Raw genomic sequence first — 24,230 nt, 5'->3', positions numbered from 1 at the left:
CATCCTCTGTCGTCCCCTTCTCCTCCCGCCTTCAATCTTTCTCAGCATCAGGGTCTTTTCAGATGAGTCAGTTCTTCACATCAGGTGGCCAAAATATTGGAGTTTCAGCTTCAGTATCAGTCCTTCCAATGAATATTCAGGATTGATTTCCTTTAGGGTGGACTGGCTGGATCTCCTTACAGTCCAAGGAACTCTCAAGAGTCTTCTTCAACACCACAGTTCAAAAGCATCAATTCTTCGGCGCTCAGCTTTCTTTATAGTCCAACTCTCAAATCCATATATGACTACTGGAAAAACCATCAGATCAGATCAGATCAGTCGCTCAGTTGTGTCCGACTCTTTGCGACCCCATGAATCGCAGCACGCCAGGCCTGCCTGTCCATCACCAACTCCCGGAGTTCACCCAGACTCACGTCCATCGAGTCAGTGATGCCATCCAGCCATCTCATCCTCTCTCGTCCCCTTCTCCTCCTGCCCCCAATCCCTCCCAGCATCAGAGTCTTTTCCAAAGAGTCAACTCTTCGCATGAGGTGGCCAAAGTACTGGAGTTTCAGCTTTAGCATCATTCCTTCCAAAGAAATCCCAGGGCTGATCTCCTTCAGAATGGACTGGTTGGATCTCCTTGCCATAGCTTTGACTATGACCTTTGTTGGCAAACTAAAGTCATCTCTGCCTTAGTCAGCTTTTGGATTTCAAACCATTCCCTCATATCTCCAGTAGAGGGCACGCTTGCCTAACAAATCAGTGTACTTGGCCGGCCAGGCAAACCAGGCAGGAAGGGAAATAAAAGGTCTTCCTCCCCCAAGTGGGGAATCACCCCACATAGATGGACTGGGCTGGATATGCTCACAGCCTTCATCTCACAGGTGTCTCAGGAGATCCCTTAGTTCATCATCTTGTCTGCCTCCATGTACATACCAGCCAGCCCAGGTGGGACCATGGCTCCAAAGCTGACCTCAACGTTATCATATCCAGCCCAGGTGTGCGTGGGTGTACGGGTCATGATCATGGATGTCCCTGGGGACACTTGGCTCATTTACCGCATCAGACAGCCTGGAAGATCCACCAGGAATCTGGCAGTGCTTCCTGTCCATTTCTGCCTGTTTGTTAACCCAAGTCGTTAATGATGCCCATCTGGGAATGACACTGGGAGGAAGGAGACTCGGGCTCCTGGCTGGGCTGGGTGGCTGAGGCGAAGGATGCGGGGGCAGAAACCCTTGTGCCCTCTTCTCAATCCCTGGGGTAAAGTTTGGGGCTTAGGTGGCAGGAAAGAGAACTAAAGCAAGGGACCTGGAGGACGGGCAGATTTATGCTGGGAACAAAACAAAAATTGCTGCAAATGTATTTGCTGTATATTAGCCACCTGAATTAAAGCAGATTTGCATTTCCACAAGTAGCTTTCAGCCAAGGGGAGAAACGTTGTGGGAATCGCCGAGGTGACTCCTTTTGCGTTTAGGCTGGGAAATGGCTTGGTGCTGGGTGTGGGGGGACCCTCATGATAAGGGCTCCTACCCTCAGGGGTTTCTCTCTTAGATCCCTTAGCTCCAAGAAGCCTTTGGCTTTTGAAAGGCAGGCGTGCTGCTGGGCGGAAAGTGATGATACCATAAAACCTCTTTGCCTTCACTTCCCAGGAACTAGGATTTCCCTGGTGGGGGTGGGGTGGGGTGTCTCAGCTGTTCTAAAAGTGACCAGGGAAGACCCTGATGCTGGGAAAGATTGAGGGCAGGAGGAGAAGGAGGTGACAGAGGATGAGATGGTTGGATGGCATCACTGACTCAACGGACACGAGTTTGAACAAACACCAGGAGATGGTGAAGGACAGGGAAGCCTGGCTGCTTCAGTCCATGGGGTTGCCAAGAGTCAGACATGACTGAGTGACTGAACAACAACAAAATACATACACATATAAGGGCTCCTTATACGAGAACAGAAATCCGGGTGAGGGCAGACAGGGTTAGGGGAATCAGAATGCAGCAGTGGTATGCTTTCCATCCCGTTTCTGCAAATCCCAGGTTTGAGCCCAATCAGTTTAGATCTAGGCAAGTTTATTCCCCAAAGGGCGATGGCCAGCAGTAATCCCCCGGCCTGGGTGCGTTTGGACGAGAACCTCATCTCATTTGGGGTTTGTCAGTAGTGTGGGGCCCTTGGGTCCAGGCCCTGCCCAGAGGTCTTCACCATCCCTCCACCTGTTCTCCAGACACAAGTACAGATAAGTTCATTCCCAAGTCTACTCCAGTGTGGGCTGGCAGGGTCCTCCCTGAGGGCCGGTCCGTTCATCCCCCTGCCTCCTTGCTTTACTTTAGTCTCTTGGGTGTTTCCCTTCCTGGCGGCCAAGGGGAGCCTGTGCCAAAGGATTGGAGGCAGAGGAGGGGGTTGGAACGAAGAACACTGGAGGGTACAGATCACACCCTGGAGACTCCAGGGCCCAGGCTGGGGTGTCCCATCCAAGAGGAGTGTCCCTCGGAGGTGTGTGTTCCCGCCTCGAGAAACCGCTTTGATGCCCATTGGAAAGTGCTTGAAAGCCTGAAGTGACACGCATTTCAGTCCCTCCTCTATCGACCGTGCTTCTCCCAGACACGAGGATGCTCCTTGAAAAGCTTCAGGCTTGCGGGGCCACGTGTGAGTCTGAAGGGCCCCAGCCGGACTGGTCACAGGGCCATCGGAGCGGAGCTGGCTGCAGTCACGGGCCAGCAGGACTCCCTGCGCCCTCCCAGAGGGGGCAGTGGGGAGGCCACTGATTTCACCAGGGCCTGGTGCCGGAGGAGCCGAGTGTCAGACACCGGAGCCGGCAGGAAAAGGCTGCAGCCCGTGTTGCCATGGATATACGGAGGCGCGATCAGATGCTGTTATTTTTAGCCCTGCAGCACCAATTTATTGGTGGCATCCTGGGGACACGTAGGAAAGGCAGGAAGGCTCCCGAGACCGGGTTCTGCTGGGGACAGACAGTTCTGGGGTCTGAGCGGATTCACCCTCCCTCTGGGGGTGGGGAGGAAGGAGAAGAAAGAGACGGAGCAGGCTGGCTAATGGGACCAGCAGTGGACGTGGCGGGGGCGGGGTGCGGTAAGGACGCGCCAAGCTGGTTTCAGTCTCTAGCAAGGGGGAGGCCAGATGAGGCTGTCAGTGGACAGCTTCTTGGGTCGAGATGAAGCCACTTGGGCTGACTTCGGGGTCTTGGCTCAGCCCCTCGCCTGGGCCCTGGTCTGCAGCAGCCCTACAGAGTTGGGTCAGTGGTTCGATTCCTGCCAGGGCTCACCCCGAAATGAAACCCAGCAGAGGGAAGTTGACTGGAAACGTGGGGTCGGGGTGCCCTTAGCATCCTCACTCCCTCAGACCAGCTGGCTGCGGAGCGCGCAGGACGGCAGGAACACAGAACCCCTGTCCCGCCGCTCCAGCCTCCTTGGGTGTGACCTGAGCTAGGTTCCCGCTTCTCTGTGACCTTCTACATCCTGAGATCCAGGCCCTGTGCCCTCAACATCTCACGTGAGAGCTCTCTGACAACTCACACTGTTCTCTCCTGCTCTGCTGTGACCTTATTATATATAATAAGACCAGTTTCCTGCCTTCAGGGAACCCCTTGAGCTTGGCCCTGTGGGGATGGTGGTGGGTCTTCCCGGTTGAGTGGTTCTAACACAAAGGGAAGAGGTAGACCAGGAGTCGCAGAGATGCCCTGAGACTCCCCTCAAGGGCCAAGGTCAAGGTCAAAGGATAGATGTGGGATCTATGTTGGCTGCCCAGTGATCCTCTCACCTTTTTACCTGGTCAGGAAAAAATCCATCAGCCATCACTCTTAGGGCTGAGATCTCGTGGGAGAAGCACACAGGAGGGAGGTGACCAGGAGCCACCCAGGTCCCTCTTCACGTCAGGGCTGGGCTCTGACATGGACGTGAAGAGGTGGATGGAACGCTATAGACCCAGAGCAGAAACCAACCCCTCGGAGCAATGCCTGGGACCCTCTTGGCCCCCCACCCCTGCCCTGGCATGAGTGGGGTCTTACCATTGACAGTCAGGGTCACCTCTCGCTCCCCAGCCCCCACCCGGGGCACCACGGCTCGGCACACGTATTTTCCCGCGTCCTCCTGGCGAACGGCTTTGAGTGTCAGGGTCTTCTCATTGCTCAGGACCTGGGAGACGTGGAGAGGGTCAGATACCGAGAGTAGGGGCTGGACTCTGTCTCTGAACCAGAAGGGCTGAGAGGCGGGCGGGGGCAGGGGTGGGGCTAGGTCTGCAACGTCTCAGTGAACAACCCCGGGGTAGGGTAGGGGGCAGAATGTCTTATTACACAGCACGCCAGGCGGACCATCCTATGGGGGGAGCCCCAGCACAGAGGACCCTGTGAAGTTGAAGACACTGCAGCCCTAAGCGGTGGGTTCAAGGGGGAGGCTGGAGTGAGAGAGAAGGGCTATCCTGAACCTGAGCTTCTGTGAGGGTCCTGGATCTGTCTGTCCTGAGTCATTTCAGTATCCTTTGGGATGAGGTTTGGGGCTTCCCTGGTGGCTCAGGCGGTAAAGAATCCGCCTGCAATATGGGAAACCTGGGTTTGATCCCTGAGTCGGGAAGATCCCCTGGAGGAGAAAATGGCAACCCACTCCAGTCTTCTTGCCTGGAGAATCCCACGGGCAGAGGAACCTGGCGGGGCTACAGTCCGTGGGGGTCACAAAGAGTTGGACACGACTGAGAGACTAACACTGACTTCTGGAGGGATGAGAAGGAAATAGGCTTTGGCATTCGATGTCTGAGTTGAGATCCCGGCTTCAGAGGTGCCTGCTGGTGTGGCTTTGGGCCCTAGTTCTCTTCTCTGAGACCCTTTCCTTATCCCTATAACGGGGCAGTAACACTCGGAGGACAGTGTAGTGTCCAGCAGGCAGTAGGGGACACATAGGCCACTTTCTCCCTGGCTTCCCTGCCTGAGGCTCTCCCTGTCCTCCTGGGAGGAGGGAGGTCTGAAACTCTTGGTACTTGAGTCGCTCAGTCGTGTCCAGCTCTTGCGACTCCATGGACTGTAACCCACCAGGCTCCCCTGTCCATGGGGTTTTCCAGGCAAGAACACTGGAGTGGGTTGCCATTTTCTCCTCTAAAGAACACACACACTTTAAAAGAGGAAAAAGCAGGGAGAAGGCCAGGCTTAACTGCAAAGCTGAAGGTAATGACTATTAGGGGAGAGCTGAAAAACCTCTCTAGGGACTTTTCACCCCCAGCGTCTGGGTGACCACCTGCTTTTCTCATAAGGTTCACGACAGGGCAAAATTGTACTGGCTGAACATGTTTAGGCCTAAGGCAGATAGGTGTGGGCACCTGGGGCTCCCTCTCCCCTTTCTGGGGCTCCTCTTCCTGCAGTTTACACGGGAGGCTCTCATCTATAGTGTGTGAGTAAGAGGGGCCCCGGGAGGCAGTTTCCCCCCGGGCCTGAGGTCCCCCCACCCCTGCCAGGCTCTCTGTGATCCCAGCTGTGGACTCACCACGCCCGAGCCCCGCTTCATCCAGACGATGGTCAGGGATGGGTTGCCTGTCCAGGCGCAGCTGAAGACGGCGTCCGAGCCCAGGTCTACGAGCAGGGACTGGGGCTCTGTGGTCATCCTGGGCCCAACTGCCATGGGAGGAAGGAGGAGCCGGGGCTGTGGTGGGTGGGGTGCGGGACGCTCCTGTCCACCCCTCCTCTCCCCCACTGTGCTTGCCCCGTCTATCCACGCTGGCCCATTCCCTTACAGGTCAGGCCTCTACCTGTCTTGGCCTGGCCTGGGAGCTAAGCAGGAGGCCCCCTCTCCCCCAGCCCAGCCTCCCTGGGGCCCACCGTGGAAGCAGGCAGCTCCAGGCCCAGAAAAAGCTGCTCTGGCCCCATTTCTGCCTGGATTTGCCCCCCAGCACTCTCCCATCCCCTTCCCTTTGTCCTGATTCCAGGAAGCCCCACCCTGGCCCCAGGGTGTGGACAGAGGGGCCTGCCTCCCACCCCAGAATCTCTGTCTGCCTTCAAGTCAACTGCCCACCTCCTTCAGGCCTCAGCAGGTGACCTGGAGCCAAGTTCCCCGTGCACCGAGCCCAGCTCCTGGGCCACCGCAGGGCCACTGCAGGGCTGGGAGATAAGCAGTGGGGGACACCAGGCCTCCTGCGCGGTGTCACCCCGCCCCCCATTATCCTCTATTCCGGCCCCGCCCTGCCTCCTTTTCAACACTGAAGGGGAGGCCTTCAGGTCCTTTGCGCACACTTATCCAGTTAGTGGAGGCGCATCCCCCCCTGCCCCTCCCCCGCCCTAACCAGAAGCCCCTGCAGACGGAGCCTGGGTCCCCAGGGCAGGTGCAGCAGTGGGATTTCAGGGGCAGTGACAGGAGGGTGTGCAGAGAGCTGCCTTCAGGGAGCAGGTGTGAAACCAGGGTCAGGAGGCCGGCAAGACTCCCCTTATGCAAACAGGGAGTCATCGCGCTTCCTGCTGAGGCCAGTGTGGGGGCGGTCAGGAATAAAGTTTGTAAGAGTGCTTCTGAATCTGTACAGGGCTTTGGATGAGCTGACGGTCAATGCTGTGAACACAGCCGAGGGCTGGCTCCCCCGAGGGTCCCTGCCTGGTCAGTGGCGAGGAGGGGGCGCCCCTGATGGGAGGCTGACCCATCTTGGTCCTCATTCTGCTCATTTGCTGTGTGACTTCGGGCTTCCGTCCCCTCATCTGGGTGCTAGGAATAAGAATTCTAGCCTCCCTAGATGATTTTTTTTTTTAAAAAGATTTAAAAGATTTTTTTTTTTTGGCCATGCTGCACGGTTTGTAGGATCTTAGTTCCCCAACCAGAGATGGAGCCTTCACCCTCTGCAGTGAAAGCAGAGTCCTAACCACTGGACGCCAGGGAGGTTCCCCTCCCTGGGAGATTATGAGGGTCAAGATAAACATGAGACAGTATGTGGGGACGTTTTCTGCAAGGGGCATGGATTCCGAGCTTGGGAGGCATTCTTATGTTGTGTACAACAAGCCCACGATGGTTCCTCCAGCTGAGAGCAGAGACCAGCCAGAGCCCATAAGTCAGGGAAGGCCTGAGCCACTCACAGTAGACGTCGACCGTGCGGCTGATGTTGGTGCTGCCCAGGGCATTGGTCACCTCGCAGGAGACAGGCTCTGAGAAGTATGTGTAGTCCACGGTGGTCCGGTACACTTCCCCCGAGGCTTCCTTGATGATCTGGCCCCGCTTGGCCCACCTGCAACACAGGCACAGGGGCTGGTGCGGACCTCCCGCCCAGGGGGGCAGGATGCGTCCCACCCGCTGGAAGATGAGGCCTGACGAAGGGCAGGGCAGGGTAGGCCCCCGAGGGGTCCCTTGGGGGAGCCTCCACAGCAGGGTTACTTCCGGGGCTCGGGAAGGGGTCGGTGGTGGGCTCTGGGCTGTGGGTCACCGGGCAGCCAGCAGCAGTTGACTGATGGGTTATTCTGGAGGGAGGTGGGTTAGCTCTTCAGTGAGTCCGCCCATGTGGCTGGCCAGGCAACGGCTAACCCAACTGCCAGACCCTGGGCAGCTTGGCTGTCCTGCTCTGAGCTCCCTGGGGGTCTAGTCCTGGACCACATTGGAAAAGGAGGCCAAGCCCGTGACTGAAGAGGCCAAGGTCTAGTGGTTTGTGCCCATTCATGCGTGTACACCTGCACACACACATGTACACACACGCACAGGCATCAGGAAGCTTGATTTCCAGACAAGACAAGACGCTGATGGAGCGGTGATAGGCGTGGTCTCGATTGCCCACCCTCCTGCTCGGGCAGCTCTCCCAGTTTCCCCGTCCTGACTCCTGTCCCCAGAGTGGGTCCCATCATAGTGCCCCTCTCTCCCAAAAGCCCTTGTTCCTCCACACCCTCTGCCTCCCATCCTGGCTCTGCTCTTTGGGGACCTGGGCTGTCTCAGCACTGCTTTTATGGGACCAGCAGTTGGGTTGGTGGGGATGATGGGAAAACAGCTATGCTGACTTCTTTCATTGGCCAATTGACTGATGGGTATCTTGGGTCTGGCCCTGGGGCGGTGATCACTGTCCTGGTGCAGCAGACAGCAGGCAGAGCACCCCAGGGGTGCGTGTGCCCATGTGTGTGAGGCTGGGGGCTCTCCTTATAGCTGCACAAGGAGAGAGAATCAGAGCTTTCCCTGGTTTACTCTTATTATGGTTAAAACTTTTAAAAAACACACAAGTTCTCAACAGGTACTTCCTACTGTAGTTCAGGCCTGTTTTGGGGTATGTGTCTTTTAAAATTTGTTTTGTTTTTGGCCACTGTGCGGCACTTGGGATCTTAGTTCCCTGACCAGGGAGCAAACCCGTGCCCCCTGAAGTGGAAGCACAGAGTCTTAACCACTGGACCACCAGGAAGTCCCTGGAGTGCATGTCTTTGCCAGGGCTGGGGAGGCCCCCGTTATCCTGGGGCTACCATGACTCCAGATAGCCACATTCTTAGGGGCCCCTTTCCTGGGGTCACAGAGGCCTGGGCCCTGCCCTTCCCTCCAGCTGCTCCTGCTTAGCCAGTCCATCCGGCTCGGGAGGTGGCCGTCTCCCAGTACCGCACAGAGCACCAGGCTGGCACTGTGTAGTTATTATCTTGAATTAGTGTCAGATTGTTATTAAGAAGACAATTAATAATAACAATTACAGTTTAACAACAGAGCAAACCATAGTTCCCCGAGAGCTGAAGGAGCTTCCCAACAACCCATTATGAGTTATTCATGAATCATTTCAATCTCTAACTTTAATTTAATGACCACACTTAACAGTCAGGCACAGCTCCCACCTGAGGCGGATGAGTTCAGTCCTGGACACACGGTGGTGGATCGGAGTCCAGCCCCTGCTCCACCCACCCTGCAGCTGTGAGGGGGCAGGTGGTGGAATGCTACGAGGAGGGGGAAGCCGGCTGGGCTGGGAGGAGGCAGGTGAGACCCTCCTGCCCCTGGTTGTCCACAGCCCCAGGCAGCAGGCTCTGCTGGGCACTCCTCTTCCATTATTGGGGGTTCCTGGGGGAAGAGGGGGCTTTCTCCCCACCTGTCTGAGGTCCCTCACAGTGTAAGCAGGGTGAAAGCTCCCTACTGGGGCTCCCAGGAACTCAGAACTCAGAACAGATTCAAAGAAGGGAGACTGAAGAGACGCTGGAGGGCTGTGCAGATGCCGCTCCCAGCTCCCCAGGGCCAATCCCCACCTTAGAAATGGGGGGCCACTGAGAGGAACTCAGCTGCTGTGGGGCTGGGTCTCTGGGGGTCACCCCACGAGTCCCTAGCTCACCTCTCACTCAGCCACTCTTTTTCTTCCCTGTCTTTATTCCCCTTCTTTACCCCAAAACCCCATAAAAAACCCTAAAACAACAAAAACCCTCGGAGGAATCCCTTCCAGAAGCTCAACCCACTCACTGAAGCAGCAGGTCACATGACCAGGGTAAGCCAGAGAGCAAGTCCCCGCCTCTCCCAGCTCCCCTCCCGTCTCCTCCCCTCTCTGTCCCACCTCCCGGTCTCATCTCCCCTGCCCTCCCCTCCGCTCCCATCTCCTCTCTTCTCTAGTTTCTCAGCTAGGCCTCCTCCTCCTCTTTCCTCCAGTCCCTTCACCCTCCCACCACCCACCTGCCCCCTGCCCCTCCCAACCACTGTGTTCACCCCCTCGCCCAGCCCCGAACAGGAGTCAGATTAAGCTTTTCCCAATCAATGTGTAATTTGGCCCGGGCAGATATAAGAGGATTAATTATTTACATCACACAATCAGGAGGCTGGCGTGTCACTGCCAACAGGCTGTCCTCCACAGCCCCTCCTTTCACACTGGCTGGCAGACCCCCCGCCCTGTTCCCTGCGTGGTGGGGCAAGGGCCCTGAGACCTCAGAGGGGCGCAGAGAAGCAGGCGGAGACGTGCTTCAGGTGCGCTTGCCCCAGGCGGCCGGTCCAGCCAAGTGATGGCTGAGTCCAGTTGGACAGGCTCCCACATCCACCCGGGGCCCCTTGCTGGGTGCTGGGGTGGACCAGGGCACATCTCTGATTTTCGAAATCACAACCTCTTGGTTGAAACAGGAGGAAGCAATCAAGACCAAGGCAGAAGTTAAAATACAAAGATCCCTTAGTCCTGTCCAGGTCAGCTGGAAAAAATCCAGTACTCAAGTGCTGAGATTGCTCAAGGCCCTTCCTCTTGGATCCCAACACTGCATTTAGAAGGACCATCTGCCTGCTGGGTCCAGCTCCCAGAGGCCAAGGGGCTGAGCCACAGGGGTGGGCATAGACACCGGCCTCCTCTCACCACCCCCTTCCTCCTGGGCTGCCGGGGCTCCCTGACATGTCCCTGGAGGCCGGAAGGGCTCCCCAAAAGCCTCTGGAGCCCTGGAGGGTGCCTGATCCGCTCTGAAGCATTCTGGGGCCTCCGGCGAGCTGGAGGGCCAGGAGGGAAGGATGCAAGTAGGAGCAGGCGCACGCCTGTCGAACCTGCAGGGGCCCGGCCTATGTCTCTGGCTCCTCCTCTGTGACTGATGGTTGACCAGGCTCTGAGCTGCAGGGAAGGATGGAGACAGAGGGAAACCACAGGGACCCAGAACCTGTGGAAACCTGCAGGTCCTGGCTCATTAACTCTGTAGTTTAAAAACTAAACATAACTTTGTATAGAGAAGTCACAAGACCGATGCAGGAAACTGCCATACTTCCTTCGCCTAGACTCACCAAACGTGGTCAATATCTTGCCACATTTGCTTCTCGATGATCTTTTCAAATGTAGACTTATCCCTTATTACTGTCATGATATGAGAATGAATGTGGGTGGGTCTGCTTGGGTAGCGTGTCAGTGGGAGAGAAGGGGTGCCCAGGGAAGCTGGCATGAGAGATCTCTTCTGGGCATGCGACACCTGGTGTGTAGGGCCTGTGAGCAGAATAGCAGAGCGAAGCCCGCCTGTGGATGGAGCCCAGGCCTCGCAGGTGCAGGGTGGAAGCCCAGAGAAAAATACAGAAATCTCCTGCCGCATCTTTGTCATTGTCCCAGCCAAGCCAGACCTGCCGCCCGGACCCACAGGGCCGCGGGACTCCAGGGAGCCTGGAGGCCATCTAATCTTTCTCCTGCCTCTAGCCTGATGAATGGTTAAACCCAGAGGACACATGGTTTTCATCCTATTTAAAAATATCCTCAAGGATAAAGGCTCTGTGCTTTCCCTGGGTTTCAGGCTCCAGCATTAATTATCTGCACTGCAGGGAGCATCGCCTGTGTCTAGCCTGAACCTGTGGCTGCTTCTTTGACCCGTTTCCTCAGGTTCTGCCCTCTGGGGTCATGCCGCCTTTCTTTGGCTCTGTCCTCCACTCCCACCGGCGGGTTTGTTTCCGAGTCTGGGACCATCAGCATCCCTGGCACTGGGTGATGCTGGGGCTTCCTAACCATCTCAGTGGTGGGGGGGGCACCATCAGGTCTGGGCTGGAGGAAGAAGCGGGGCAGAGTGAGGGCCGTGGCAGGGAGTGTCTGAGTGTGCCCTGGAGCACCTCTGAGGCCACTGGTGTCTGGAAGTCTCGTGCAGTGGTGATGCCCAGGCAGGAGGCCCAGAGGTGCCGCTCTGTGTGTTTACAGAGTCCACGAGCCCACATTCTGGAGCGCTGAGGGCCTGCCACACGAGCTCCACGCTGACAGCTGTAAGTGACTAAACGGCAGTTCCCGCCTTCAACAGGGAAGGACAGGCTTGTGAAAAACAGTGAGACGTTCATCAGTGCGGCAAGCAACAGCTTCAGGGGGACCGTGGGGATGATGAATCTGGGTGCCCGATGGTCAGGGCCGGCGATCCTGGCAACCCCACCCTACCAGGGGACCGGTTTGGTGAGCACAGGACTAGAATCTGGATCTGAATGACCATGATGGCTTGTTTTAGCTTTTTCTCCTGAGTCTCCTTCCTTTCAGAAATAAGAGGTACAGAAGCTGTGCAAACAGAAGGAGTGACATCTTCTGTATCAGAGGAAGGGAGTGTGTGTTCATGAGGAAAAGGCGAAGTCCACCTGGCCAGGGAGAGGTGAACGGGTGTGCTGGAGAAGGGTCCCGGACACCCACAACGGACCAAGCACCGTGCTGGATGCCTGGACCACAGGTGACAGCCCTGCGACAGGCAGGGGTGTCGAGGGGGCCTCCCCAGCAGGGCCTCTCACCTGTACTGGGTGACCGCGGGGTTGGCCTTGGCAGAGCAGTGGAACGTGACCACGTTGTCCTCCAACACTGGCTGCGGCTCCACCGACAGGTTGACGAGAGGGGGGTCTGCGGAGAGAAGAGGCGCCTTTGCAGACTGCGGTGCTGTGTGCACCATGGTTTGGGGGAACATGAGGGTAAAGGCCAGCAATTCACCCCCAGGGTCTCTCAGAGCAGCCACTCCCCTGGTGGTCCCCAGAAAACTGGGGGCCTCAGCAGGGGGTTCCCTCTGTCCCTGGAAGTGCCCGAATCAGGGTGTCCTGGCAGTGGGCTCAGGACTCCTGCTATGGATTCAAGGTATTGTTGTTCAGTCACTAAGTTGTATCCATCCAACTCTTTGCGACCCCATGGACTTCGGCATGCCAGGCTTCCCTGTCCTCCACTATCTCCCGGAGTTTGCTCAAATTCATGTCCACTGAGTTGGTGATGCCATTCAACCATCTCGTACTCTGTTGTCCCCTTCTCCTCCTGCCCTCAATCTTTCCCAGCATCAGGAATGGATTCAAGGCTGGTGTTTAAATGAACAGCCACCCCGGAAGCAGGGCTGTCTGGGCCCCAGAGGGTGCTTGCTGCCTCCATTCCAGCTTTGGGTGAACAAACCACTGCAGGAAAGAGAGGTGTGAAAAGGGCGTGGGGGGTGCACGAGGAGGATGTGGATACTAAGTCCCTTTAAATACGAACTTTTCTGTCTTTGAAATGTCCGTCTCGCGTCTTTTTGTGTAAAGGTTCTTTGTGTAAAGGTGCATCTGTTACCTTGGCACTAACAGCCTTCCCTGAGCCTAACCATCTCTGCTGAGTCCTGAAGGATGTCACTCAGCCCTCAGCTCCCTAGGCAGGGCTCATCTTTGTCACTCAACATGATGAAGCCCAGCTCTCAAGTGCGAAATGATCAGAGGTGGAGGAAACAGGAAGTCAGAGAGGTAGAGAGAGACGGGGAGACAGAGACACAGAGAGGTCATGCAGAAGGGAAGTGGGGGAGGAAGGGGGGCAGAGAGATGCCTATGTAGGAGAGATGTGAAGATGACGGAGGGAAGGAGAAGGAGAGAGACCGAGAGAGAGAGAGAGAGAGAGAGAGGGAGAAAGTGCAGAGGCAGAAACATAGAGAAGCAAAGAGCAGACACGGATAGGCTCAGAGAGACTCACGTGTTCAGAGAGATACACGATCAGACAAAAATTTTAGACTTAAGGCCAAAAGACCAAGGGGGACTGAACAGATGGAGACAGAAAGTGATAAGGTGCTGGGGAAAAAGCCAAAGACAATAATGAGACATAGAGGAAAGAGACAGGATGACAGAGAGTTGGAAACAGAGGAGACGGTATTCACAGCAGAGATCAGAGATGGGGAATCAGCCTGGAAAGAGACCCTGAGGCGGCCTGGCCCTCCTGAGCTCAGGGGAGGCCAGTTCAGGACCTGCTCTGAAAGCCGGGCATCCTTGTGCTCTGGGGTAGATGCCCAGGCCTTAGCACCCCGGCATGGTCCACGTTCCGGGGAAGCAGAGATGACAGGCCTGGAGGTCTGGCTGGAGCTCAGCTCTAGGCTGAGTGAAGAGAGCAGCTTGATCCCTGAGTCCTAGTCAGGCCCTGGGGCCGCATCTTCTGCCAGACCTCATCTATAGGCACAGCTCTATGCTGGGAGGGCAGGAGGACTTGCTGGGGGTTCACCCCACTTTCAGAAAAAGAAGTAAGAAAGCTGGTTTCTCAGAGACCATCTGGAAAATGCTGACCTGCTCTGGGTCCACATGAAGGGCACCACCGGTGAAGCAAGACTCCAGCTACCTGGCCCAGCTCCTGGTTGAGACGACAGAGGGCTCCCTGAGCCCCTCAAGAGTCAACTGTGCAGCCGCCTAGCTGCAGACGGAGCCTCACCCACCCCGGAGTTGGGATTGCTTGGCAGCGTGCTCTCCCTGTGCCCTGCTGGTGTTCAAGCTGCCTGCTGGGGTGCCGGGCTTGGGGGGAGATGACCCACAGGGCTGCACTGGAGTGTGCAGACAGCTTGTTAAGACGCAGGAGAGAATGCTGGTTCCTAACAGCGGCAGGTGGTTGGCCAAGCTGGAGCTGTTCTCCCCGCATCCGTTCTGGATAGGACCACAATTCTGGGAACGTCTCCTATGACTTGCTTGCCTTTTCCTGGAGAGTTAATTATAGGGAAGTGTTGGCTACGTCAGTGACCTCAAAGTTGGTTTTTATTCATTTATTTTTAAATAGGAATTATTTCAAAAAAATTTGTATTTATTTGGCTGTGCTGGGTCTTTGCTGCTGCGTGGGCTTTTGTCTAGTTGCAGCGAGCGGGGACTTCTCTCGAGTTGCAGTGTTCAGGCTTCTCTCTGTGGTGGCTCCTCTTCCTGCGGAGCACGGGCTCTGGTGCACGGGTTTCCGTAGTTGCGGCTCGTGGGTTTGACAGTTGTGGCTCCTGGGCCCGAGAGCGCAGGCTCAGTAGTTGTGGTGCAAAGGCTCAGTTGCTCTGTAGCACATGGGAGCTTCCCGGAGCAAGGACTGTGAACCCACATCTCCCGCCTTAGCAGGCAGATTCTTTACCACTGAGCTACCAGGCAAGCTCAAAACCAAGCATTGGTTTTTAAAGCGTGACTCCAGCGGACCCAAAGATGCGTGGCCAGGACTTGCCTTGAAAGCTCTGCCCCCATCTCCCAAGACAGCTACACCCCCAGAACCCTGCAGCCTCCTCCTGGCTCTTCCCCATCACCTGAGTGGGTTGTCTGCTGGCCCACCCAGCTGAGAACCACCAGTTTTCAAGGCTAGTTCAACAGCCTCTAGAAACCAGTCATAGAACGTGCAGGGCAGCTCCAGGAGGCCTATCCCCACTTGGCTGTCCTTTATAAAGTGGTGAGACTTCCAGGGACAGAGAGATGAAACACACGCCTGCTGGAGGACCCTTCCGGCTGTCTGCTCCCCTCCCCTGCTCCCCTCTTCTACCACCAAGCTGCCCTTCTCAGTTATCCTGGGGGCGCCTGTCTCCTGAAGCTTCCCCACCTCTTTGCAGCATCCTCAGTACCCAGGAAAACAGGCTCTCCCCACACCCCGGGAGCCTTCCACACTGGCTGGTCTCATCTGAGCCTCCACCCCAGGCCCAGAGGTGCCCACACCCCTCTCTCCACACTTCTCCTCTGCATGTGCAGGATATGAATTTTCAGAAGTCCACCAGGCTCCGAAGGTATAAATAGTTTATGTCATATCCGACTATTAAACATGATTTTAATCCCATTTGTGATGTCGGTTGCATAACTTGCAGGGGGGCAGCTTTGATGTAGCTGGCGGAACTGAGATCGCACTGAACAGATGTTACAGCTGAGAGTCTGTTAGAGTTTCCATCAGCAGCCTGCCTCCGCACGCGTGTATGTGTGTGTGTGCGCGCGCGCACTCGCATGCACGCACATTCAGGGGAAGTATTACATCCAGGAAGGGATGAGAAAGGAGAGAAACTCCATGACTCAGTGATTTTATAGCACATCCATTTGAAGCTTGGCAGCTGGATGCAGAGTCCAGATGCAGCAAGACTTTGGGGGTGTTAGCTTTCTCTCCCATTACTCAATCTGGGGGCTTTGTCTTCCGTTGGGTAACATCTAAAGACCAAGGGAAACAAACAACAAATGTGTTTTTGCTGAGTTTGGATACTTCTTGGTTGACTGAGAAAATGAGCAGGTTTGCAAAGGCAGCTCTGATCCAGCCTGTGGTGTCCACAGTAAACAGCTGGACGCTTACTGAATGAACAAAGGGATGCATGGGGGTGGGAGGGTGGAGAGCAGGAGGGAGGGGGCAGAGAGAGCCTGCTCTTTTGCTCAGCAGGCGTGTGTAGACACCTTGGGGAGCGGGGACAAGTGGATGCAGACCTCCCCTCCCTGTGGGGTCTGGGGGCACTGGGGAGGGGCAGCTGCACCCCCATGACAGGTGCTAGGTGCTGCGCTGGGGTCGCTGCCCGAATGCTTTAACTGAATCCTTCCAGCCAGTGTATGTATGAGCCAAGCACCTCCACATACAGATGAGGAAACCGAGGCACAGAGAGGTGAAATAACCAGCCCAGCATCACTCAGTAAGTGGCAGAGCCAGAATTCCAACCAGGAAGGATGCTGCAGCTTTAACCACGACTCCGGACTGCCTCGGACGGGGCCCATCTAGGAAACTGGGCACCTGGATTCTCGGCTTCACTTTGACCTCATTCTTGCTGCTTCCCTCTTGGGGTGGCTGAGATGTCCCTGGAAAGAAAGTCAGCGAGGCCCAGAGACCTGGCAAGGCCGGCACCCTCCTCCGGGGCAGACTGTCGTCTGTGCGCCCGGGTATTAGCGCGCGTTCAGGGGAACGTGTTTTAATAGTCGGTGGGCTGTTGTCATGATGATGACTTTCTTGTTGACAGAGAGGTTCTGCTTTGTGATGCAGAAACATAGCTCCCCCCAAGGCTCTCCTGCCAGGCCCCAAGCGCCGACCCGGTGGTTTCTTCCGTGGGGGTTCTGTGGCTGGCACAGGCCTCCTGACCAGCTGGGCGGGGGTGGGGGGAGAGGACAGAGGGGCTGCACAGTGGCCACGACAGGCAGCCTGGTACAGGAGGCTTGGATGTCTGTGGCTCTCTCCCTCATTCCTCCCAGATTTGGCTTGTGTCTGGAGAGAACTCTGATTCATGGTCAATCCCAGGGCAAGAAGAGACCTTGGATGTCACTCAGTCAAATGAGACTAGGAACCCGCATCCCCAGGATGACATGACCAGCTCAGGCCCACACAGCTCATGGGTGGTAGAGCCTTTCTGGGCTGCAGACTACCCCATCCCCTCAACATCTTGCTTTCTTTCCATACTTGGGCCTGCAGCTTGATGCCATATCTGCTACAGGTAAGAAGCAGGTGGGTGTGGACAGTGGGGCCTAGACTGGGGCAGGGGAGGGAGACACTCCTCCCAGGGTGACCTTGAACTTACACGACCTTTAAAGCGAGAGCGTCCCTCCCATCACCCTGGTCCTTGGTCCACAGCCCTGGAGATCCTGGCTCTCATTGGATGAGGAATGGAAGAGCCCTCTGCTTGGTGTGGATGGAGGTGGAGGGGGTTTTAATAGCTGGTGAAGAAGGTGAATGCAAAACCAAGAATCAAACCTGTGCTTCCTGTAGTGGAAGTGGAAGTGGAGTCTTAACCACTGGACTGCCAGGGAACCCCCAGTGATGTCACCCTCACCTGTGACAGTAAGAAGGACAAAACGGTCCTTGGGTGCCAAACAAACCCGCTAGCCCCTAGGATTGGCGGATCCAGGTTCTGCCTCCAGCTGTCCTGTAGGGGTCTGGCCCCGGCCTGGCTACTTCCCCCCCACCTGTGCTCCGGACAGGAGTGCAGGGTGGTCCCTGCCCCCAGCCAGGTCAGTACTCACGCTGGATGTCGATGGTGACTGAGGTCTCCTTCCCTCCAGGGATGGCTTTGTTGGTGGCTCGGCATACGATGCTCTGCCCGTTCTCCACATCGCCGGGGGAAATGAAGAGGGTGCTCACAATGCTCTCACGCTTGCCATCTCGGAGAAGGGTCTATGGGTCGGGTGGGGAGAAAGAAGGCCCCAGGTCACTCATCACTGGGACAGCTGGGCGGGTGAGGCAGGACACGCGCCAGCCTCGGAGAGGAGGAAGGAGCTCCGTGGATAGAGGTAGGTCAGCTCAGGACACCCGGGGGCGCCCATCTCCATGCAGAGCCACAGGTCACCCTTGGCTCCCTGGCCTGGCTGAGCGCCAGGCTTCAGGAGGAAAAAGGAACTGGAAAGTGACTTGCCCACCCAGACACAAAAGAAACCAGCTTGGGCCCGGTGGAAACCAGGCTGCCGGTGCTATGTAGAAATGAACTTGTAACTATTCTACCTCTGGTCTGGGGGTGTCTCTGTGTCTGTAGGGAGTGCTGAGATGGGGATAACAGTCAGGTGCTGTGGCCCCGGGAATGATGCTGGCTGCAGAAGGGTGCACGGCTTGGGGAGTGGGGGTAAAGGCAGGGCTAGGGTGGAGACGCATGAAGAATCAGCGCACACTGACCATTTCATTACTTTACCTGTATAAACACGCTCAACTTTTCAATCATTTCACTACCAGACCTCATTGGAGCTCAGACTAAGCCACAGACACGACAGGTGCCATCGTCTTTCATTTAGCAGTTGAGAAAACAGGTGTGATCAAGAGAGGCTATGGAGCTTGATTAAACTCACTTCGAGTTGGTGGCGGCAATGTAAGTAACAGGATCCTGGACTGTATTGAAGAGCATCCACCCAAATTCATGTCCACCCTGAACCTCAGAATGTGAAATTATTTGGAAACGGGGCCTTCACAACTTAGTTAAGGAATTAGTCATTAGTTAAGGATCTTGAGACAAGATCACCCTGGATGTAGCGTGGGCTTTAAATCCAATGATGGGTGTCCTTGTTAAAAAGAAGAAAAGACAAGGAGACACAAGGAAGGAGGCTGTAGGAAGGAGGCAGAAACTGGAATGATGCTGCCACAAGCTCAGGAAAGCCAGGAGCCCCTAGGAACTAGAAGAGGCTAGAAGATTCTCCCTGGGGCCTTTGGAAGAAGCACAACTCTGCCCATGCCTTGACTTCAGCATTTTTGCCTTTATAAGGGTGAGCCAATAGATTTTGGTTGTCTGAAGAACCAAGTTGTAGTACTTAGTTACAGCAGCCCTAGAGACTAACCCAGGCCTAAAGGTCCCCTGTCTTCCTCTTGACCACGTGCTGATTCCTCATGGCAGCTGTTCTCCTTCATTGCAGGTACCCACTCCCCCAGCTGAGACTGCCTCCAGCTACTGCCCCATCAGTTTGGTACCCTGCACCCTTGACTCCCTGGTGGCCCACAAAGGTGGGTGACCACTGGAGAGGTGCAGTGGGCAGGAGGGCCACTTTGGTTTGGGGTGGGGGCTGGACTTGCTCAGTACACCCCAGGAAGAAACTTGATCTTATTTTCCCCATTATTGGAGCTGAGGAAGAGATGGATAGACTACTTCCTCAAAACCTCCCTGAAAATAACCACAACATCGTCTCTGATCCTTGCAGGACCCTGGAAGGAAGGGAGCCTTGTCTCCCAAATAACTGGAGAGAAAACTGAGTTTGGAGTGAGTCAGGAACTTGCTGGGCAGGGCAGGGATTTGCATAGGAAAATGGTGAGCTCTGAGCCACGACCTCCCCACTGCAGCTTCCTGGGGACCTGTAAGCCAGCAGGGTGGTGTGATCCCCTCTTTGAGATGGCAACAGTTAGTGGATTAAGTAGCCTCCCTTTAGTAGAGACATGTAGGCAGCTGAGGGCTTCCCTAGTGGCTCAGCTGGTAAAGAATCCGCCTGCAATGCAGGAGACCCTGGTTTGATTCCTGGGCTGGGAAAATCTTCTGGAGAAGGGATAGGCTACCCACTCCAGTATTCTTGGGCTTCCCTGGTGGCTCAGATGGTAAAGAATCTGTCTGCAATGAGGGTTGGGTTGATCCTCGGGTGGAGGGCATGGCAACCCACTCCAGTATTCTTGCCTGGAGAATCCCATGGACAGAGGAGGCTGGTGGGCTATAGTCCACGGGGTGACAAAGAGTCGAACATGACTGAGCGACTAAGCACTGGCTACCACAGGCAGCTGGACCCCGACTCTGGGTCCTCAGTTCCGTGGCCTGCAGTAGAACAGGCTCGGAGCCTCCATCTAGGATACAGCATCCCGCTGTAGACAAAGCCAGACTCAGGTGTGGAGACACCACAGAGCAGGGCAGCAGTCCCGCGACTTTTCTCCTCTGCTCGAGGAAACCGCCGGGGCCCAGGCCTGCTCTCATCCATCTTCCTTCCTGGGACGTGGGGTCGTGGTCTCAGCCCTGCTGCAGAGGGATCTGGGAGAGAGGTTGGGGGAGGGTGTCACGGTCAGTCCCAGAAGCCCGAGGGCTGAGTGTCTGGAGCTCAGCCTCAGGGCCGGGATGCTAATCTGGAGGCTGGCCCCAGGGGTGGGGTCAGAGTGGGCGTGGTGTCAACCGGCCCAGCCGGAACCTCTCCGCTGCACCTTAGTTACCGGCTGGCTCCTGGCTCTTCAGCAGACCTCACGCGTCTATAAATAGCCAAGCGATAATAAGCACAATTTCCTGGATGAAAATAAGACCGCGGGGTTGGGGTAGGAGAGGTGGGGAGGAAGATGCTTTTGTTCTTTCCCGCTTTTCTTTTCTTTACTTTTCCGTTGTGCTAACCAGGGACATTTACATAAATTTCAGTCTGCCGGGGTACCCTCGCATTGATCTGCTTGCTGGGGAGCAGGGCCATCTGGGTGCCAGTAGGAGGGGAGTCAAGGGCCCGAGTTCCTAATTAGGCCCCTGACTGCTGCCCGCTCCCCGCACCCAGGGTGCTCCTCGCCCGGAAAGATGATTAATGACATATTTACTGTGTCCGGGCGTGTGCTTTTCTGGGAAATAAAAATTCTGGCTCAAGTTGTTTGTTCCACCTAATTAGAGATGGGGAGATGTGTTCATTAAACCGGGGGAGGGCACAGCGCCCGCTCCCCAGGGGAGGGCCCCTCCTAGCTCCGGTGGGGGGTGGTCCGTAAAGCCTTCATGGTAGGGGGGAGCCGAGCTTGGGGCAGAGAAGGGGCCTGGGTCTTCTCACCCTGATTTTTCCTCCCTCCCTTGTTACTTCTGCATCTCCTTGCCCCTGCTTTCTATTTTCTTTTCCTTCATTCCTGGCTTGTCAACCTCCCCCATTCTCACATGCAAATGAAGCCCTGGGACCTCCCGGGTCCAGGCCAGGTAGACACTCTCTGATTTGCTGATTCTTGTCACAGCCCCTCTTTGCCTGTCCTTCTGCCCCTTCTCCTGCTTCCCTCTCCTGAACTTGGCTCTGGGGACACACAGGGCCCCAACACCCCCATCTCCTGCTTGTGAAACCGTCATTAGCTCACCCTCAGCCAGAGGGTAAGTGGGTTATTAGTGGTGAGTCGCTCATTTCTGGGGCCACCACCTCCAAGGCCTGGGGCAGTGCTCCCTGCAGCTTGGTGGGCACTAGTGTGACCCTGATGGCCTCTCCTGTGGGTCCCACCTGTGTCTGCAGATATGGACCAGGAGTGGGCGTATATACCTCACCTGCTCAGGGGTGAACACGCCAGGGCAGGGGTCTTCCTGGGTGTGCGTCCCCTGGCCGCTGACCCACTAGCATCCATAGAGCCTTCCCCACTGTCCCAGTGGCTTAGGGCTCATCTCTGGACCCTGCCTATCCCGTGCTGCTTCCTTCTCTGCACCCCTGTCACCGATGGCAGGCACTTGGCATTCAATCAGCAGTGGTAGTTGGCGGTGGTGGGGGGCGGGTGAGAAGCCTTGGGCTTTCTGGGGGAGGAAGACTGCACCCTGTGTAAGGTTGTCCAGTGTGGGCCGCTGCCCCCAAGGCTTCAGCTGGGCAGTGGAGAGCCAGGCCGAGCTCTCCAAGGCCAGAGGTGACCACTGGTGAGGGAGGAAGGAGATTTGGAGGGTACTTAGTGGGTGCCCCCAGCTTGGTGCTAAATCTGTGATGTTCATTGATATGCAAACAGCCTGGAAAGGGCTTGCGGGCCTGATTGCCTGGCAACAAGGCCTCCTCTCTTTCTTCCTCACTCACCTCACTCACCACCTGCTGTGTCCCTTAATTTTTCTTTTCTTTTTTTTTTTTATCATCTCTCTTTGCTTCCCCTTTTAAGGCTGCCTGGGGAATCCCCTGGGGCCTGTTATCACTAAGGGCTGTCGGAGAAGGTGGAGATTTGGGCCGTGCTTTGTGTCCCTAGACTCTGTGTCCTCACGGACTGACCCCTAGTTTTGTGTCCTGGGGGCAGGAGGGATGCTCCTCATAAAGGCCAGGATGAGTGGCAGCTGGACACTGGGAGGAGGCTCCAGGTGCCTGAGATGAACAGATGGGATGCAGGGAGCGGGGGATGCTACGGGGACCGGTGGGGACAGAATGCAGAGCTGAGCCGCAGGGAGGGCCCTGGGAGGTGCTGTGCCAGAGAACTCGTACGTAGCTTGGGCTCTAATAAGTCTTGTGGTCCTGGTGGTGGTAGGTGGGCGCCCCTGGGGCAGGCAGCAGTCTCAGGTTGGAAGTAGCAGAAGTGCAGGGCTGGAAGGTCAGGGGCTTCAAGGCAGACATATACACGACTCTGGACATCCAAGGTCAAGCGACCCTCCCCCTGTCCACCGTTTCAGGGTTAAGACCTCCTCCCACCTGGCTGCGGCTGCTGGGGAGCAGCAGATGGAGCAGGAACCTGGCTCCCAGGGAAGGTTTTTCTCTGGTCTCAGCACAAACTGGCTTCCTTCCTCTTCCACAGCCTGTCCTGCCTCTCCGGGTCTGCCTTCCAGATGACCGCCATGTGGCCTCCATTCTGGTGCCAGGCCCAGAGAAGACGGCCTGAGGCTGGGTGTCCAGGAAGAGAGGACTTGGAGAGATGGCTTTTCATCAGTTCCCATGCTTCTGCAGCCAGACACCCGCTGGGAGCCGCGAGCGCTCACCCAGGCACCTGGGCCACGAGGGCTCTGGCCGCCCTGGGTTCAGGGAGAGGCACCCCAGCCTGTGCTGGGTGGGGGGGTGGGGGCTGGCAGAGCACCCTTCCCCTGCAGGTCACACGGTGGAGCAGCGAAACAAAACCTGGCCTTCTGAGCAACGTCTGCGGGGGGAGAGCAGGGTGGGGGAGACAGGGCTCTGGGAGGAAGGAGCCAAGGATGCTAGCGAATGTTTACAAAGCCCTTACTTTCAATGCACTATTCTTTTTTTTTATTTTTGGCTGCGCTGGGTCTTCATTGCTGTGCATGGGGCTTTCTGTAGTTGCAGTGAACAGGGCTGTGCTCTGTTGTGGTGCTCAAAGGCATTATTCTTCTTAAGTCTCGCAGCAGTTGTAACAGGTGTCCATATTACATGGACACCTGTTATGTCATAATACCTATTATCATCATCCCATTTTGCAAATGGGGAAACTGAGGCAGAGATCTGCTGTTACCATGACATGTGGTGGAGCTGAGGTGTGAACCAGGTTTGTAGGACCCCCAAGACCTGCTCTACGATGACACTAAGACTCTCACCCAGGAAATGCGCCGAGCAGATCCAGTGAGGGCAGGCAGTGATCCTAACAGCCATGCTCCCCTCTGCTCATTCCTGACCATCCTCTGAGGCAGGAGCCATTGGTCCCATTGTACAGATGGGAACCCTGAGGCACAGCAAGGTTAGCTAGCTTGCCCATGGCCACAGAGCTAGACGGTGGTGGAGCCTGGATGCCGGCTTCTCAGCTGCCAGGCTCAGTGGCTTAACCATGTACCATGTGACAGACGCTGAGGCTTCCGCCTCGAGGGCTGTCAGGGTGGCCCCGTGGGGTTTTTCCTGTAGACCGTGACTCCTGCTTAACTGTTGGAACTGCGTGTCCTCTCGGCCTTTCTCTCTCCCTGTCTCTCTGTCTCTGTCTCAGCTTCTCATGCCCCCAGCCTCTTCTCTTGCACAACAGTCTGGGTTGCTCTGCCTTTGGGACATCACAATTGCCGAGGTCAATGGCACCTGCAGTCCTGGGGGGAGGGAGCCGCAGAGGGCTGAGTCCATGGAGCTGCTGGGTCATCCATCCTTCTCGGTAAGCCCAAGTCACAGGTCTGTAGCTTGTCAGAGCTGCCAGGCCCCTGATATATATAGATATATTGCCGTGCCTCACGGTCCCCATCTGTACAATGGGAGCAACGGCATCTGCCTCAGAGATGGTCAGGAATGAGCAGAGGGCAGCATGGCTGTTAGGATCACTGCCTGCCCTCACTGGATCTGCTCGGCGCATTTCCTGGGTGAGAGTCTTAGTGTCATCGTAGAGCAGGTCTTGGGGGTCCTACAAACCTGGTTCACACCCGAGCTCTATCACATGTCATGGTAACGTCAGCTTTCTGCCTTCGTTTCCCCGTCTGCAGTGTATATGTATATATGTATAGTCCCCCTAGATTTCACAGGGTGAAGCCCTAACCTCACTGGAGCATATTTGGACATGGGGCCTTTATGGAGGCAGTTTAGGTTGCGTGTGTGCTAAGTCCCCTTAGTCATGTCCGACTCTGTGCGATCCTATGGACTGTAGCCCACCAGGGTCCTCTGTCCATGGGATTCTTCAGACAAGAATACTAGAGTGGGTTGCCGTGCCCTCCTCCAGGGGATCTT

General features: G+C 56.2%; 1 protein-coding gene across 1 annotated transcript in view; it reads right to left on the bottom strand.

Moving 5' to 3' along the window:
• Positions 1-24,230, bottom strand: part of KIRREL3 (kirre like nephrin family adhesion molecule 3) — a 155,671-nt gene that overhangs the window by 16,679 nt on the left and 114,762 nt on the right. Inside the window, exons 8-12 of the mRNA XM_055583719.1 lie at positions 17,481-17,631; positions 12,084-12,189; positions 7,025-7,173; positions 5,457-5,584; positions 3,995-4,121 (exon numbers count right to left, since the gene is read on the bottom strand). Coding sequence (XP_055439694.1) covers positions 3,995-4,121; positions 5,457-5,584; positions 7,025-7,173; positions 12,084-12,189; positions 17,481-17,631 — 661 coding nt within the window. The remainder of the gene's footprint in view (positions 1-3,994; positions 4,122-5,456; positions 5,585-7,024; positions 7,174-12,083; positions 12,190-17,480; positions 17,632-24,230) is intronic.

The sequence above is a fragment of the Bubalus kerabau genome, chromosome 5 (assembly GCF_029407905.1).
Source record: "Bubalus kerabau isolate K-KA32 ecotype Philippines breed swamp buffalo chromosome 5, PCC_UOA_SB_1v2, whole genome shotgun sequence".
Lineage (NCBI taxonomy): Eukaryota > Metazoa > Chordata > Mammalia > Artiodactyla > Bovidae > Bubalus > Bubalus kerabau.
This window is presented reverse-complemented; position numbering and strand designations above follow the sequence as displayed.